This window comes from Lycorma delicatula, chromosome 5 (genome assembly GCF_047948215.1).
Source record: "Lycorma delicatula isolate Av1 chromosome 5, ASM4794821v1, whole genome shotgun sequence".
Taxonomy (NCBI): Eukaryota; Metazoa; Arthropoda; class Insecta; order Hemiptera; family Fulgoridae; genus Lycorma; species Lycorma delicatula.
In genome coordinates this window covers 7955765-7975574 of record NC_134459.1, presented here as the reverse complement: position 1 = coordinate 7975574, position 19810 = coordinate 7955765, and the positions used below count along the sequence as shown (strand labels likewise).

The 19810-nt window shown below is 33.2% G+C and overlaps 1 protein-coding gene across 1 annotated transcript in view; it reads right to left on the bottom strand.

The window, feature by feature from the left end:
• Positions 1-7145: 7145 nt before the first annotated feature.
• Positions 7146-19810, bottom strand: part of LOC142324695 (uncharacterized) — a 130685-nt gene continuing 118020 nt past the window's right edge. Inside the window, exons 8-9 of the mRNA XM_075365597.1 lie at positions 17732-17906; positions 7146-9626 (exon numbers count right to left, since the gene is read on the bottom strand). Of these exons, the coding sequence (XP_075221712.1) occupies positions 8199-9626; positions 17732-17906 (1603 nt within the window). The 3' untranslated portion in view covers positions 7146-8198. The remainder of the gene's footprint in view (positions 9627-17731; positions 17907-19810) is intronic.

The following is a 19810-nucleotide window of genomic DNA, read 5'->3' as shown; positions in this document are numbered from 1 at the left end:
CATTCATCAGATTGATGTCAGTTGTGAGATAGTAATGAACCAGTAAATATTATTGTGTATTACATATTTACAACTTTATTTCTTTTAATTAGTTAGTTACAAAATACCTAGAGTTTGTTTAAATTATCCTAACAATTTTTGTTATGAATGCGGTGAAGTGACATTCAAGTCCCAAAGGCAGAACAAAAAAGTGTTATGAACTTTATTTTGGGTGTAGTCAGGGACCATACAAGGGTCTTTGCCCCCACATATCTGTATTGTGTTATAGGCTTCTCACTGAATGGAAAAATGGCACATGCTACATGTCATTCGCTACCCCTATGATTTGGAGGGAACCTAAAGATCACTCTTCCGACTGTTATTTCTGCTTAACAAACATTAAAGGGATTACGTCAAAATCAAAATATTCAGTGGTGTGTAGCCTAACTTGCAATCTGCAATGAGACCAGTTCCACACTGTAAAGAATTGCCCATACCAAAGCCTCCAGAACATGTGACATTAGATGAAGAGAGCTTAGAATATGATGGAAGTAAGAAAAAGAAACAGATTCTGGTCATAACTTTTGAATAAAGCAGTCATCTGAGCCTCATTTACTGACCGAGAAAATCTTGAGATGGTCAAATCACATGAGTTCTCATATGAGATTTAAAGTTATCCAGAACAACAACCTGAAATGCTTGGCTTCCCTACTAAAAGGATGGAATCTTCTTCAAAAGAATACAAAGATATATACTTATCATAATCATCATTCTGAACTTAAAGACTATTTTTCTGAAGAAAATGGCTTGGTGTTTTGTAATGGCATTCGTTCTCTTATGGAGACACTTTATAATGAACATAACCCAACAGAACAGCACTTGTTCATCGATTCCTCTAATATTATTAAGTTTAAAAGTTGAGCTTCTACATAATGGCAATCGATTCCCATCAGCACCTGTAGCTCACTCTGCTAGTACGAAAGAAACATATTATAACTTATATTGGAAAAGATTCAATATGCAGTGTATGAATGGAATATTTATGGTGATTTGAAGGTAATTACACTTATTCTTGGTCTGTAGCTTGGTTACAAAAAATACTGTTGTTTTTTGTGTGAATGGGATAGTAGGACAGAAATAACCATTTCATTAGAAAAGAATAGCCTAAACACAAATCACTCATTCCTGAACAGAAAAATGTGCAACTTGACCCATTGTGTAATCCTAAAATGTGTATCCATTGCATATCAAACTAGGATCAGTGAAGATTTCGTCAAGGTCATGGACAATACTACTGGTTTCTTGTACTTAACTTAAAACAGAAGTTTCCTAAAATTAGTTATGCAATCACTAATGAATGATGAAAAGTTTAAGCAACTATTGAATCCACTGGAGAAAGCAGTTTGGCAAGCATTCAAAAATGTTACTCAAAGAGTTTTTTGGGAAATCAAAAGGCGGAATATTTTTATGATATTGTCATCGATCTTATAAAAATTTGGGTTGTAATATGTCCTTAAAACACTTCCTGCACTCGCATCTAAGATTTCTTCCTGGAAAATCTTGGTGCAGTGACCAATGAGCACAGGGAAATGTTTCATCCGGAGATTTCAGCTATGAAAAAGAGGTATAAAGGCAAATGGAATCCTAATATGCTGGCGAATTATTGTTGGACCATCAAGAGGGATGCTCCACAGGCGAAATATAGAGAAAATCGTAATTTATTATTTTCTAGGTGAATCAAATGTTTGAATATTGTGTAGTTAAGAATGTAGAAAGTATTAAAAATGTATGAAATTATAAATGCCTGTCTCTTGGTAACTTTGTGTGATGGGAAAAAACCAATATTATATTTGAATTCAGGAGAAAAAATACTACCAGAATCACATACTTTTCTTCCAAAGACAAAAAAAGTTTTTGTCTAAAAGATTATAAACAACAATAAAATGTACCCATCATTTATTATTACACAGCTGTTCTGCGATATTGTAGGGCCAACTTTATAAACTTTAGCGATTGGTTTATTAAAAAGCTGCCAGAAAAGCTCTAGAAATTGTGGAACTAAGATTTTAATGAGAAACACTGCTTGTCTTATTACCTAGGACCCAAAAAATTGTGTATTTTTTCCTTCCAAATTTAGTGATATAGCATAAACTGCTGATCTTAAAAAGCCTCTTTTCCACCTTTTATACCATTGTAATTAAATCACCATTAATAAAATGATCATAATTTTACAATTATAATCATTATCATATATCACACTATATTTTTATTGTTTAGTACAATGATAATTGTTGGTACTTGATGTCAGTCACCAGTTGAGCCATAACCAACATCTTAAATCCAGGCTTACTACAAAAAGTAAATAACCAAGTGGTTTCAGTTGCCTTCTACATTGAAGAAGATAACCATCAGCATCATCAGCGTACCAAGCCCACTGAAATACAGTTTTACTCAATCATTCTGTTCATACATTACATTATTTTAGATGGTCACAGTAATGAGTGTAGAGCAAAAAATGATGCCATCTCATGGCATCATTTATTAATATCTGTTATGATGGAACAGATATTATCTGTTCCATCATAACAAAATTGAAATAGAACTGCTATGTAAAACAGCAGCTTCTCTTCCTACTGATCATCTAAATTTATGATTTTTCAAGTTAATTAACTCTGAAATCCCATTTAAACCAAACCAAATATTATAACTGATATGGAAAACAGTTCAGCCTACCACATAACAAGAAACAGGATATCTCAAAAGTAAATATTCATAATTCAAACAAAATCTTAATCTTCAAGTCCTGTACCTTAATTTAAATCAGTTAATGTGAAACCCCTTTTTATAAGAAATATTTTTATGAGGGTCATTCCAATAAAAACTGGAATTTGCCACACAAACTGAGGAAGAGCAACCAGTCAGCCACTCCCAAGGTCACAGTCCCACATCAGTAGCAGCATGTCTGAGCAGGAGTTACCATTCTCCATTACGCAACGAATTATTATCAAAACTTCTCACTACGAAGGTTTCAAATCCTGTGAAAATTTTCTTGACTCCAGGTACAGTTCAGAGATGCTACCCTATCAAAAAGTCAGTTTGGGTCAAAAAAATTTCAAGTGGCCATGGTGAAGTGGAGAATGAGTCATGAAGACCATTTATGACCTTGTGGAAGAGTACCATTGCTGAAATTAGATCACATGGGCATAAGTGTTGGGAGTGTGGATATATGTTGTCAAACACTCTTGGATACAGCAGTGTCGGTAAGGTTGGTTCCACGTCTTTTCACTGAAACACACAAATGTCCAGAAAAACATTTGTCAGCAGCTTCTGAATTGCTTCAGGAATATGTAAAGATATTGTACTGTAACCTGTAATGAAACTGAGTGCATTACATCTCTGAAAGGAAGAGAAAAAGAATGGAGTGGAGGAAAAGTGGGGAGAGGACACCAGTCAAGGCCAAGAAATGCTTGTCAGCAGGAAAAGTTCTGGCAACTGTGTTTTGGCATTCATGTGTGCTGTCGATTGATTTCCTACAAGACTGAAGGACAGTAAATGCAGCATATCAATGCCAGTTGTTGGATGACATCAGAGCTGCTTATTGCAACAAATGACACCAGCAACTTATTTGTAACTTCCTCCTCCTTCTTCTTTACAACGCATGGCTGCATACAGTAGCTCAGAACCACGATAAACTCAATAAAATTCAATGGACACCTCTTGAACAATTCAGACTTGTCACAGTTTGATTTCCACATTTTTGGTTTGCTGAAAGAAGCTTTACAAGGGGAAATATTTGAAAGCTAGATATCTGATGGAGAGAATGTTTTTCTGTTGAAGTAGATAAAATACAAATAAATTACTTTTTTTTCTGTAATGTTAACATCAATCAAGCTACTTAAATTCCAGTTTACATTCAATGACCTTGTATGAATTCCAAAAATAAATAACAGAATTTGCTGCTTAAAACTAAAATTATCATATCAATATAAACACACTCAAAACAAAACCATAAGTAGCACGTGTGGGTAGTACCAAAACTTGTTTCAAGCAACAATAAGACATCTCCATTGCAAAAAAAAACTATAAGCTACAAAAATGCACAACTACAGATATAGGTTAGAATGTATAAAATGACAACTGCAAAATTATAAATAGTGAAAATGGTGCAATAAGATCCATTTCTGGTGAAGTGATAATTTTACATTTATGTTTAAATCAAAACTTGTTAAAAAATATGTTAGTATTCAATTTTGGTTACATCCAATAATCAAACTGTTATATCATTAGTAACAAAATACAAATGTTAATACTGAGAATAATTCTTACATATTTTTAACGACCTTTGTAGCTGAAGACATAATGAATGTAGGTGGAAATAATAAAATTGTAGGATAAAACAATGTGGAAAAAAAGGATCAAATCGGAACAAATAAGTCGGGAAAAAACAAAATAATCATTAAATAAAATTTCTGACAAATATACAAGTATCACCTTTTCCCATAAAATTTATTAACTCTACAAATAAACAAAATGGTGTTTTTCCAAGCAACCTATCTACAGTGCCAGATGAATAGTGTAAATCTAAAAACTAGTACATCTTGTGGATAGAATATTTTTTTAAAACATTTTAATAAATCAAAACTTTAACTGCACTTTTGGACTATCAAGTTTGTAAACTCTGTAAAAATAATTCTTATTAAATAAACTAGCAGATATTCCCTAGTTGAAGAGTTTCTTTTAGAATATTACTTTGGTATTGATTAAATTTACTTAATGAATTCAGAAGCACAATGAATCTGTTTATTATATAAATAAATATTTACAATAACTGGCAATGCATTACACTATAGAATAACTTACCTAATCATAACTTTGCCACAGTTATAAACAGTCAATTATACACTACTCTAAATTCTAGAAATAAATATGAAATGACTTCTCTAAATATAGCAAAACTACTAGATTAGTAATAATAATTCAGTACTAACAAGAGAAAAAAAAATACAGCATAAAGCAATTATTTTTAAGACTAAGCAAATTAAATTTAAATAAATGGAAATTTTTACTCAAATCAAAATGTTTTGATAAAAGAAAATCCTTTATTCACCTACAACTTTGTTCAGTTTAACATAAAACTTACTTTCTGTAATTTTCAGTCTACCGTTACAGAAAATAAAATCTCTGAAATGAACAATGGCAAAATCATGTTAATTACTATTTAACTTGCGATTCTTATCTGCAATAGAACGTGTATGGCCAGATAAATCATTTTTCATAAAATGTAAACTGAATGAGAATTATATATTAAGCAGAAACATAATCTTAATATTATATTAAATAAAAAACAAACGTATGATCCAGGGTAGTTGAGATATGAATGAATTCTTGGTATGTTTAACAGTTTAATTTTTCTCCAATTAAAAAAAAAAATCCACACCAATGATTTACTTTTAAGAAATAATAAAGTAATTATAAGAAGTAATAATAATTTCTTTTTGATATCTAAAACTAGGAAAAAATCTTGTGTCTAAAATTAGAAACCATACTGATTTAAGTAACTGATAAGCAGCATAACTTATACAAATGCCCCCAGACTTACAAACATGTTTATTCTGAATTTCATTTATAGATAAAAAATATCAAAGATATCCATGGTCCACAAGAATTATTTAGATGAATAATGTAACAATGATACAAAAACTAATTACATTTTAACATATGTATTAAATAAGTTTTTAACAAAATAAGAAAGCATAAAAATAATAAATAAAACAAAGATTCAATGGAGAAAACTTTCTTCAAGAAATATTTTCTATTTCAAAATTTTTAAAATTATAGCAATAAAAATTAATATCACAACCTTAATCAATAAAAGCCAATTTCCAGAATCTTCTACAAAACAGTTTGCATTTGTCTCTGATCAGTGGGCAATTACCAGGTAGAAAACCTTGTTTTTTTTATTATTATAAATGGCATACTAATAGAGACTAAAGCTCTAATCAGAAGGAATGCAATATGTACTTACTAATATTTTAATAGAACTGTCTTCATAGCGATTGCTACCACTAACAGACAGAAATCCACTGCTGTAATTGTTGGTAATCAAAAGTCAACTAATATTTGTAATACGAATACAAATATTAGTAGTATGTCATGCATTTATGTAACTCGCCTGTGTTTGTACTGCAACTACTCTAGGCTTGGTCTAGTACTTCTGTACTCCTCATAACATGTTCCACATATTAGTAAAAAAAAAGTATCTGAATACATTTTATTAAGAATTCTAAACAATGCTGATCACTGTATTTCTTGTGCCAAGGTTATTTATTACTGACATTAGCCACACAGTACTAAGGATTTATACAATACTGGGTTAGTCAGGAGCACTTTCTCAGATATAATTTAGTAATTGATGTATCAGTTGTACATTACTTTTATCTGACAAACTATGTCACACATTTGTACTTACTGCATCGATTATAAGTATTTAAAATTTCAAATGAGTTGTATGTTTATGAGTGGCTTAGAATATTTTTAAGCTTTCTTTCTGCTTTTATCTGATATTGGTTGTCTATTATTTACACAGTTTTTAGTCGTTGTTTTTATTTTATAAACACATTTTCTTTTTTTAACATGTAAGTATTGTTTAGTGTCAATTTTCTTTTTATATTCAGTGTTACTTTTTGTTTTAACTACTCCTCAAAAATCTACTGATTATGGTTGCATAATAATAAAATTGCCATTAATTTAATATTTTTAATTAAAATTTCTTCCAAACTTTTGTTATTTAAGTTTTACTTTAATCTGAATATATCTTGAGTATTCATTACTAGTTCATGCTAGTAAATAAAAGAATATCTATACAGATAAGCAACTAAAATAAAATGCTAACTCTACTAAAAATGTCTTTTCTGCAGCATTAAACTTATTTTGCTTTTTATATGGCATATAAAGAAATAAAAGAAAAAATATTATAATTTAAATATCAATGAATAGCTCGGGCATTTAAAACAATATTAGATACATCATATACAGTACATAATACAAAAATTCTTGTATAATCTTGATACACCATCTAAGTGACAAGAGAAACATCAACCTACCTTTTCATAATTCTTTCCTTCATCTCTGGTGGTAGTTGTTTGTGGTATCTAACCGGAGTAAAAAATATATTAAATCAAGATTTATTGAAAAAATACTTAACAAATCTATTTTTTGAAATTACTGTATTTATTATAGTCTACATGTAAAATCGATAATGAACCAATGAAATTATGTATTAACATTCTTTAACGTCAATATAGTTATACAAACACTTATTTTTAATATAACGGTTAAATAAACATTAATGACACAATCATTTACTGTATACTTGCAATTTTATAATTCCTTTTACATACTAATAAAATAATTATCACAAAATGGAAAATGTTACTTAAATTCACTCATAAAATGTCGAGTACAAAACACATTTATATAAGAAAAAACCACAACTCTTCAAAACAAAACTTTGTTTTTGAATAGCTTAACTTTTTAATTAATTTTAAAGTACAGCTGCGGCAACCTTTCAATTATATAAACGATTCAATTATAAAAGAACATTTGTTTATATGTCCAAAATCAAGATAATCTCAACCAAACTGGTTGTTATCATTAACAAGCTCAAATATTTTTCAACTAAAATAACTTCTATTCCTACTGTAAAATTAATAATAAAATAATAATGGCAATCAATATATTTTAATACTAAAAATCATATGACAAGCGAGCCCCAAAATAAAACCTCAAAAACTAAATAAGAATAGTTTCGTCAAATTTTAAGAAAGAATGAAGTGGACAAACAGCATAAGCAATCTCACACAAAAAGCAATCTCACAATAACATCAACAGTAAATAAAAAATCTACGAGAACAATCTTAAAATATAGAATTTCCACAAAAAGGAGCTCAACAGATCAATAAAATGCACAATAAACAAGATAATATCATAAACACTTAATATCATCTTCAAGCCAAAGTTGTGTGAGAAAACAAACCGTAATGTTATATAACATCTTAACATTATTTCATATAATTAAAAAAACAAAAACACCAATGAACTGTTACATTAAAGTTTAATTATTAAACAAATAAAAAAAAAAATAATAAAATACAACATTCAATTTCATTAATTAAACATGTCCAGTCTTTAATTTTGTAGACTTCATTATAAATTACAAATCACAATTTATCAGTATGTTTCCTTCTTGTAGTAGGAGATTGAGACATTTCTCTTATCTTAAAATCTTCCTTAATCTCTTCCTTTTCTTCTTCATTCTGTTCGGTCAACGGTATAAAAAAAGTTCCTTCTTCATTCAAATTTTTCATCACTGGCATTACATTTTCTTTACTACCGGCAGAAACTGAAATTTGATTACTTTCTACAGCAGCAGTCACAGTATCTTTACTAACATTTTCACTGCCTTCCAGAACAGATTGAGAATGATTATCTTTAATTTGTAAAAAACCAAAAAAAGAAGGCACACTTGAAGTTTTTGGTAAAAATCTTGACAATTTTGATGATGGCGATATGAAATAATTTTTTTTAACATTTGGTAATAAATCACCACCTGTTTCACTTTTATTAGATTCTAAATTATCTTTACAATTTTCAATCTTTTCCTCTATATCATTTACAGGCACTGAAGAAATGTCGTCTTTAAACCCAAGATCAAGTTCATTTAGATGAATCGTTTCAATATTTTCTTTTATCTCATTCCCTTCATGAGTATTTTCTTTTTCATCATCAAGTAATGATACAATATCAGATTCAGCATCCAAAAAATCTTCATCATCGTTATTGTTTTGTTCATTAAAAATATTTTTTATATTACTCGGAGGTGGTAATGGAGCTTGTCTTTTTTTAATGCGTCCTTTTCTACTAGGAGGTTTTAAATCTGTAACAGAACTCACAGGGCTACACACAGCAACAGAATTTTTGCTTTTACTTTCTTCAGAGTAAATTTGGTCATCTGATGATTTTTCTACTTTATTGTTAACTTTCTGACTATTTTGTTTGTTTTCATCATCACTTTGACTTGAGACAGAGGCCAAATTATTAACAGATAACAATACATCTGTTAAAGGAACATGAAATTCCTCCGCTTCTTTCAAATCTGATTTTAATTCAGAAGACTTATCGGTATTAATTTTTAATTCAGAATTAATAGTAAAATTATCTGCATCTATATCTGTTATCGTAACTGCATTTTCCTTCAATTCAATTAAATTTAATCCTTTTTGATGTTTTGTATTTTTAGAATCTAATTTTTCATTACATTTTACTTCAGATTTACAGGCATTTGATGAAAATGAATCATCTGGTATTAAAATATCTGTACCTATATTTAATAATTCCTGTTTATTACTATTATTAATTAAACTATTATTTTTAGCAAAAGATTGTGCTTCTTGGAATGCTTTTAAGAATGCCATATGGTTTTTAATTACATCTAAATTGGTGGAAAACAGGATTCTTTCATTAGGTCCGGATGTGATACAAACAGGAGAGAACACTGATGGAAAAGGAATGGTTTGAGTTGTTGGCATCCATGAAGACAACGATGAGGGTAATTCATCACTGTCACTGTCCTCCAGCAAATCACTGTCCTTCAAAATAATGTGTCAAGTTATAAATTTTACAGAAAACTATCAAAATACAACTTAAGATAAAATTATAAAATAGTAATTAAATTAATTACAACTATCACACACACACACACACACACACACACACACACACACACACACACATATTATATATATATATATATATATATATATATATATATATATATATATATGCATGCATGTACACATGCTTACATTGTTATATTATTTTATCATTAAATATCATTTATCATGCTTACATATTTTATCATTAAATATAAAAATTTATGATGTATGATTAACATATAGTTTTATAGCAATTACTACTAATACAAACTTAAATTTAATCAGGGTTTATCTGTGAAACCCATTTATAAGAAATAACAAACGTGAAGCAATTTTTCTAACTTCTCTACTTAGATCAGAATCCTACTTAATATAGAACAAAAATTATATTTTTCAAATTTATAATAAGTAAACTATTATTAAAAGAAAAAAACACACTTTACACTTACACCAATTTAAAAAAACACTATGAGAAAAAGAAATTATGTTCTTATTTCTAAATTAAATGATATAATCAACTAATATATAATTTTACATAATAACCTAAACACTTTTTGAAATCTTAAACAAGGGAAAAGTAAGACAAGATGTTTATTTCAGGATCTAAAATAACAGCAATGTTAAAATAAACAAAGATGGTTCTCAAATTTAAATTTATTTCTTTTAGGTTCATAGTAAAGTAAAAGTTTAACAGTTTTAATAAACTTGAAAAGGATTTCAATTTGATGATCTCTCCGTATTAACTTATTTAAATGTTTTATTCCAAATTAGAAAATATAGATATGGGAAAGAAATAGACAAAATGACAGTAATAATTTTGACGGCAATAATAAAGGTATAGATTCAAATTTTGGTACTGTTTGTTAACTTCTTACGATATCCGAATATGTTAGTCACAAGTTTCTTTTGGAACCTGGTTTTGAAATACAGCAGCTGAAATTCAGCCAAAAGTTTGTCACAACATTTTGGAAGTCAAAGTTTAAGCTTTGAAACTTATAATCAAAATGAGACTTTGTAATAATTGTAAGGGAATAATTATGTGTACAATACTGCAGTTTCAAAGCAATTGGAATTTTATGTCAGGAGAAATCAATCAACAAATTTGGTCAAAAACTTTTTATCATGATTTTTGGCCTATCTTCAAAGACTTATATCTCAGGTATACCTTCTCTCAATTTTTTTAAGTTTTATAACAGGTGGAAAGGGCAGCTTTTAAACAACATATCCATGCATTTTGTTTTTGGACCCATATATTAATCTTTAGCTTGTGACATATTTTATAAAAAGGAAATTTCTAGTTAATTATAACAGCTGAAGGTGGAAAAACATTCAGTGCTTCAGAATATTATTAGATTTTTTAAAGAATGTTCTAAAATTTACAATATCTTTAAAAAAAATTGTATAACTTTCTAGGCAGATCTGAAAAAAATACATTCTAAAATGTTATAGAAATTTTTAGAATGTTCTGGAAAATGCCATTCTACAGAATATTGTAAAAAAGTTCTAGAAAACTCCATTTTCCAAAACATTCTAGAATGTTTTGAAATTACATTTCTTCTAGAACATTTTAGAATGTTCTTTATTTTGAAGAAAGGGTATATTTTATAAGCATCAACTTTTTGTGAATTAGCACAGTTGTTAGTGAATAACATCTACAAATCAGTCGTGACATTTATTGTTATTTCCAACTGTGTTTTTAGTTTTAAAATGAGTGAAGTTCTTGGTCCTGCTGCTTTGGCAAGCCTGATTGCTCTGAATATCGCAAGTCTTTAACATTTAATAATGGAAAAGCTTTTTTGTTGCCTGTGAAAGAACTATCAGCAATGGACAAAGAACTTTTACAGTGGCGATCTGGAATTTGCTTTAATGAAGATGCTGACATATGTTCTTATCATAAGCTGTTTTGCTGATGAAGTTTGAATTCTTACAGAAGGACTGGTGTAATCCATTTGGAAAAGAGTCGCACAAAACCAGAAAAGGATTGTGGCCTATTGATATTGACTCTGCTGACAGATTAAAAGGTTTTAACAAATAATGACTTCAAACCAGGTTAAAGGTTATGCCCACGATGTAGGCAAGAACTGGCTCAAAGAGGGGTTCAGCTAAAGAATGACCAACCAGAATCAGAATCTAATGATGTGGAAAATGCTAGAGGCTTATGGAATAACGGATGCCTCACTATGACAAATTGGAATCTCTTCTTTGAAGCTTAAATATGTCAGCAAACAGGATTCAAAAGGCTAACTGAAGCAGAACATAAGAAGAGTACAAGATGCTATTGATACTACAGCAGATCTTCGTATGAGAGGTGACAGAAGAACCATGGTGCATATTAAATATCTGGAGTATGACACCACGGAAAACGAAATAAAGGAGGCGCTAGACAGGGTCCTTGGCAAAGAGGAAAGCTATAGAATAACATCTCTAATAGGTGCATATGGAGAAACAAAAAATGCTACGGTCATCACTACTCACAGAGGGACTTGCCTCACAAAATCTATAACACACGCTGGTTGCCTCCAGGCTTCGGGTGGGGTGGGTCCACTGTCGGACGTATATCAGAACAGAAAATGAGTGCTGCTATCGATGCTGGGCTACTGGGCACGGTAGCAGTAATTGCAAGGGTCCTGACCGAGCTTGACGCACAGGACCGGCAGCTCCGATTGTTGTAAGGATCCTGTTATCGAATCACAACCGCAGTCTCCTCGCCAATTATCTGGTGGAGGAGATTGCCAACCGTGGGTGTTTTGATTTTATTGTGGCTACTGAGCCAAATGTCCTCGCGGCCGCTCACTCGCAGTGGGTGTCTGATATGGCGGGGGATGTCACAGTGAAGCGAGCAACAGGCAGTAGGGACTTTAGTCTGTATCATGGAGCCCTAATGTGTCCGTTGAAGAGTACCAACACCGGATGACACAGTTGCAACGCTTGGTTATGCAGTCCCCCAAGAGAGCTATTATTTTGGGGGGACTTCAACTGTAGGACTGTGGCGGCGGGCACTGGGACCACGAATAACAGAGGAAGTGTCCTGGAGGACTTCCTTGCAGCTACCGGTACCACATGCCTGAACGACGGAACTCCCGACTTATCGAGCGAGAGGCCATGAATCCATCCTCGATCTGGTGATCGTGGATGGGAGAATGGTCACTGATAGAACCGAATTCCGAGTTTTGGAAGAGGAGACCGGGAGTGATCACCTTGCGGTCTACTTGATAATATAAGTCTGTTCGGCGACCCCTGCTGTATGGAACCCGGCAAGAAGACTCACTAGCAGACAGGTGAACATAATTGTGGAGAGAGCGGCACACAAAATCTCTGATGGCAGAAGGTTGGATCCGGAGGTCCTCCAAGAAATAATCTCAAACAAAATTTCCAGCATACCGGAAACGGAGCATAGATACCACCCTGTGTACTGGTGGAACCAGGAGATCGCCGAACAAAGAATCATACTTCAGCGAAATAAACGAACGGCCCAAAGATTAAGAGCTAGACAGGGATCTGAGGCTCAAATTGAACAAACTATGGAGGCCTATAGGACGGCTCAGAAAACTTTGAACTACCTGATTAAGAACGACAAGAGATCTAAGTGGAGGGAACTGTGTGGTGAGCTCGATGCCGACCCGTGGAGGCGAGCCTTCCAAATAGTAATGAAGCAATTGGGGAGGCGAGTGCCTGCGCTGAATGAGGATGAAGCGGCGCGCCAGATGTCCGTACTTTCCCCACGGGAGGAGGAGATAAGACGGGAAGCAGTCTTGTGCGAACCTGCCACGTTCGCACAGGATGAGGTGATTGCCGCAATTAACAAGTTAAATAACAAGAAGAGTCCGGGCCCAGATGGAGTTCCGGCAGAAGTGATTAAAGGCCTGGCTAGAATAGTACCATGGGAGATGACGGACATTTTGAGTTGTGGGCTGCAACACCGCACTTTCCCTCAATGCTGGAAGGAGGCCAGAACGGTTTTTCTTCCCAAACCGAATATACAAGCCCAGGCGTTTGCGAGTACCGTCCTATCAGCCTCATAAATAATATGGGTAAGGGGACCTAAGCGGAAGCCTACATTTGGAGCAATATGGATTCCGTAAGGGCCGTTCGACACTGGATGCGATAAACAGGGTGGTTAGCTGGGCGGCAGAGGTACGGAGCGGTACTTGGAGGACCAGAAGGATCCCATTGATGGTCCAGTTAGATATCAAAAATGCGTTTGGCTCGGTACCCTGGACGGCCATTGTAGCGGCGCTCAGAGAAATGAATGTTAGTGACCACTTGCTAAACCAGGTTGACTGCTACCAGTCTGATCGATGGACGGTCGCACTTTGGAGGGTGTGGTGAGATTTCCAGTCTTCAGTGGAGTTCCGCAGGGGTCTGTGTTGGCCCCTTGCTATGGAACATCTTTTATGACCGGCTGCTCCGGTTGCCTTATCCGAAAGGAGTCAGCATCGTCACTTATGCTGACGACATTGCACTATTGGTGGAAGATAAGGAAATTGGTGATGCAGAGGATAAAGCAAATCGCTTCCTCCAACTCATAGACAACTGGCTAATAAACAACAACATGGAGGTGTCCCCGGCAAAAAGCAAGTGTATCGTCTTCGCGGGTAGGAGAAGACTGCGCGGCGTTCAGGTCGTGATCCGTGGAGAGGTTATAACTGAGGTCAAGGATACAAAATACCTAGGGGTGACAATAGATAAAAATCTCAAGTTTGGTGGACATATAGAAAATGTGTGCAAAAAAGTAGGGCTCACCATAAAAGCCATCAGGAGATTATTCATGGAACACACAGTACCGGGGGCCTCCAAACGGAAACTGATTGCGTCGGCGGCGGTGTCTGCGGCGTTATACGCGGCGCCGGTTTGGGCTGATGCAATCAGGATACAAAGAAACAAGGATAAACTGCGAAGAATGCACAAAACTGCATTGTTGGCAGTGGTGGCAGGGTATCGTACCCTGTCATATGAAGCTATATGTGTGCTTGCGTCGGTCCCGCCGATAGAACTTCGGATCAAGAGCAGGAAAGTGAGAGTGGAAGGGTGTAGTAGAGCTGAGACCGAGGCGATGACCCGACAGTGGTGGAAGGAAGTATGGGCAGAGACTAACGCTGCGGCCTGGACCAGAAGATTAATAAGTGATTTGGACGCATGGCTGGATCGCCAACTTGGCGAGGTGAACTTTTACATAACACAGATGATGTCAGGTCATGGATGTTTTGGTTACTATTTAAAAAGATTCGGCAAGAGAGACACACCCAACTGCGACTACTGCCAGGAGGTGGACAACGCAGAGCATACAATGTTCGAATGTCGGAGATGGGCACAATACAGACAATTCATAGCAGTCAATAACCTGAACGCGAATAACATAGTAGAGTGGTCGCTAAGGAGCGAGCAGAACTGGAATGTTTTTAACAATTTCGCCGGTACGGTTCTTCGCACTAAGTAAGAGGAGGCGCGACAAAGGAATCGTTAGGTTCAATCGTAAATAGGGAGAGGTGGACAGCCCAGTCTCTGAGAGCCTGTATGCCCTGGCATGCAGGTATCGGTGAGGGGATGGGGACTCCGGGGAAATTTCACAGGGATAAAATTAAAAGACCTAGACCCGGCCGGTGTGGCTGGTTTTGGGGGTGCGCGCACTCCTTGTGCTGATCGCACCGGTTTGATGCAAATGGCATAAAGAAGACCGAGAACTGGTTTCTGTCGGCAGGGGTGGGGAATGGCATAGCCGGGGCTTTGCACTCGTCGGCGGGAATTAGAGGCAGGCAAGAAAAGATCTAGTACCAGGGCGGTTGACCTGCCGTGCCGGGTGTAAAACCGGTGGGCAGGAAGACCGCCTTAAGAGTCAAAAGACAGGTATCTGGGCCGAGTATACTTAATTGGATGTCCGGCCCAGGGGAAAAAAAAATCAATGAGTAAGCAGTGTCAAGGATGTAAAGATCTGGATATCCTGATTGAAGAGCTCAGAGCCAAACTTTTGATCTCAGCTCGCTCACAAGTTCAGATTTTGACATTGGCACCCAGTTGCTGGAGTATTGAGAAAACAGCTGGTGCATTTCAATTGGTGCTGCTGGCACACATTCAGTTTTTTGTACCATTTATCAAAAAGTTAAGCTCATGATAGCTGCAATATCCATCAAAGATGACTACAAGGTATTGATTGAGAAAACTGTCTGCAGCTTAGAATCTTAGGATTGTATGCTACAAAATATTGTGAACAGTCCTGAAAAAAATGGGTTGGAGTCCTATTTATTAGACGAGCTTAAAGATTATGACTTGGAGGAACTAATAGAATATAAGCAGTGGATTCATACACTCAGACAGATGGAGGCACAACAGGTGTCTATAGAAAATTTTGTTGAAGAACTTCCCTTGAAGGGTTTTTGCCTCACTAGCCACCATTTTGTTTCAAAACATGAAAGTTTATATTTAAAACAACTGAAGGAAAATTTAAATGATAATCATACAATTATCCTGAGAGATTTTGCTGAGAACTATAAGCCCTGATTGAACATCAGGGCACAGACAAACAGTCTGATTGAACAGTGACCAAAATAAAGCAGTAAATAAATAAACACTACTTCAGTGATGGTTCAGCTGTTCAATACAAGAATTTTATCAATTTGTGCCACCATGAAGACTTTGGTTTAACAGTTGAGTAGAACTTCTTGGTAATAGCCATGGAAAATCACCCTAGGATGGAATTAGAAGTATTACAAAATGAATAACAACAGCACGTGCCAGTCTTCAGCGATCTATTGAAAACCAGAAATTGATACAAAGAGACTTATTTGAATTTTGTAAAGAAAATATACCAGGAATCAGATTCTTTTTCCCTCAAAGAGAAGAAGTTGAGAGAATCCACCCTGAATAGGAAAGCCGATTTAGTAGTGGTCATAATTGCTGGAAAAAGAGAGAAGCACCAGTTTAGGCCAGTTAGCAAAGATAAAATCCAAGTCAGCAGAGTCTCAAATGATACTTCAGTATTTGTAGCCGATGTTTAAAACTGATAAAGCTACTCAAGGTATATCACTAACCAGCCTGCAACCAGGTGAATAAGTGGCTTGCATGTATAATAATAATACTTGGTGGTTTGGAAATATATGTGATATCTTTTGAAGAACATGATGCCCTCATTAGTTTTTGCCCCCTCATGATGCAGCTTCTTATCATTGATGTTCTTATCATTGGCAAATTAACATGAAGGCTTATTAAACAAAAATGAAATTGATATTTTTGCTAGTTAAAAGAAATTTTTTAAGATTTTAGGAAATTATTTGAACGGTTTTTGCATTGAATTTATGTTTACAACTACAAATTAATAAGTGTTCTGTAAGTGCACCCTGTGTCATGAAAAGACCTCTATACAGTTGTCAAATTTATCTCAAATGTGTCACAGTATATCTTCATATCCTCAGGCATTAGCTTACTCACCCAGCATGATTCTTGATCTCTTTGATCATATCTCTGGAGATAATGATGTTATCACATTGGTGACATTGCTCATATACTGATAAATTAATATTGTAATTCAATAAATAAACCTATATATACCAAGATAATATAAAACAATTTCACAAACAAAGTAATGTAACTTTTTTAAATTATAAACTTAATTCAAAATTTTGATTTCTTACTCTTGAAATTAGTTTCTTTACAAAATAATCAAATGGAAACACCTTTCAATATCAAATAAGAATGTATCAAGATAAGAATATCTTACATTATCGGATTAAAAAGTGTAGGATTAATAATAAAATATTAAACAAAATGTCTACGTATAATATACACTTGTTAACCAGAAATATAAATCTTAAATATGTCATCAATCACCAAATTGATTATTTTATTTAAAAGAATGAATTAAAGAACGAGGCTCCTACAAAAAAACTCTCATCATACCTTAATACAAAAACTCTTCAATTCAATTATATCATTCAATATAATTTTTGAAGTAATTCAATAAATATCTTTTTTTAAATCAGTTACTATTACAAATAATATATTACTACAAGTGAAGAATTTCTGAAATCAACTAATAATAGACTGACCTCAGTTGTTAAACCACGCTTCATTGACGCAGTTCTGGTAGAACCTCCTCTGGTTCTTGCACGTGCACCTCCAACTGACGATGTACGCATAAGACCTTCACTGGTCATCTCACCCACGTAAACTGGATCAGCACTTGAATAACCAGAACTAATGTCATCTGTAGACCTGATTTGTCTGTAAATACATTAATTTTTAATTAAATTGTTTGTTATAAAATAATTTTTTTTTATAAGTAAAAAACTTAAAAGTTTCATAATTTCATTTACTCTCTTAATAGACAACGCCCTCAGTGAACTAAATACAATATTGAAATTTGGCAGTAAGAAAGAATGATGAAACTTGAAGCACGTACAGGAAAACTTTTATTTACCCTGGAACAGGACCCAGGATATTGCAGTGTATTCACCAAAATTCTGAACATACCAACAAGCCTAATTAACAGCATTTTTTTTTTTACTATTTAAAAACTCAAGGTTCTGAGATGACTAATCGCCTTCAAATCTTATTTTCTCCATCAATTTCATTTACAATTAGATTTTTAAGTGCAGATACTAAGATGAGGTACTGTTATTGATTACATATTGTATCTACATAAGATACTAGGTAGTACAGAATATGTCTGTACTAAAGGTGAATGTGAAAGTACCTATCAACAATGAGTGAATGTTACAATACCTGTAATAGGCCTACTTGTGCCTGATATTAATTATCTCACCTGGTTTTAAAGCATAAATGGTAAAAAAAGTATTAATGGAGAATAAAATATAAATATAAAACTGAAGATCCAGAATACCGCAAAAATCAGTTATTGGAAATTAATATGGAAAGTTTAACTTGCCTAACGTTTACTAAGTTTTAGTGGTTTACTTTTCATATAATATTAAATATATATGCAGTAAAAATTTCTCAATATTGGACACGGTACAGGAACAAAATTCTGTTCGTTATTTAGAAGCGTCCACTATTCAGAAAAATATGAATACAGTATTACAGGAAAAAAACACTTTGAATAGAACAATGAAAAAAAATGTTGTTAATTAAAATTACTTTGTAAAATTAATTTATTTATTGCAATCGTGAAAAATTTCGGTTTTCAAATTTCAATGGAAATATCCATTTTGACTAACCCTGAATCCATTTTAAGATTAAAAAAAACCGTAAGTTATTAGTGAAATAAAATTTTACGTACTTTTAAATATGTGTATGAGTAAGTTAACAGGCGTACAAGGAAGTCATGTAGTGTCCACATCAAATTTTTTTTAAATTGTTTTCCCAAGATAAAATATTGCCCTCTATGTTCATATTTGAAAAAAAAACTGTACTACTGTAATCGACCAATAAAATAAGAGAATAAATTTAGTGTACTATACTAAAACGGAATAAAAACAATTTAACCCTTTTGATACCAGAGCAAAAAAAAATTATCCCAAAAATACCACCCGATTTTGGCTGTCTACTATTTTACATTTTTCTTGTAAAATCCATTATTTTTTGGCAAAACTTACAATAATTAATTTATTAACATAAAAGAAAAATTTGATATGGACACCACATGATTTCCTTGTATGCTTATTAAATTATATAAAATTTTATTTCATTAATAGCCAACATTATTTTTTCATTTTTTTTTTTATTGTTATTGACTTATTTATTGTAACTTTTTTTTTTTACAATCAGAGGTTAATAATTATTAATAAATCAATATATTTAAATTGATTTATCTAAGGAGATGAAATCTGATTTGAACCAGTCTGTCTTCCCCTTATAAGATCCAAATATCATCATTCATTAATTAAAATTTCATCTGGCTATATCTCTGGAACCAATGAAAATAAGTACCATTTATGATACATTGTTGTAAAGCACTCGATGAGGGCTTATTAATGCAGTTAAGAAAAAGCCCAAAATCCAAATTTTTTTGGATTTGGAGAAAAATTTCTGGGCACAGAACATTACATTTTATTTCACTAAAAACAATCACAAAATGTAAAAAAAATCTGTTAATAAGTCATGGAAAAAAAAAACAATAAACACTGCATTTACTTGTATAACATTACAAGGGAAGTGTGTATTTCAAA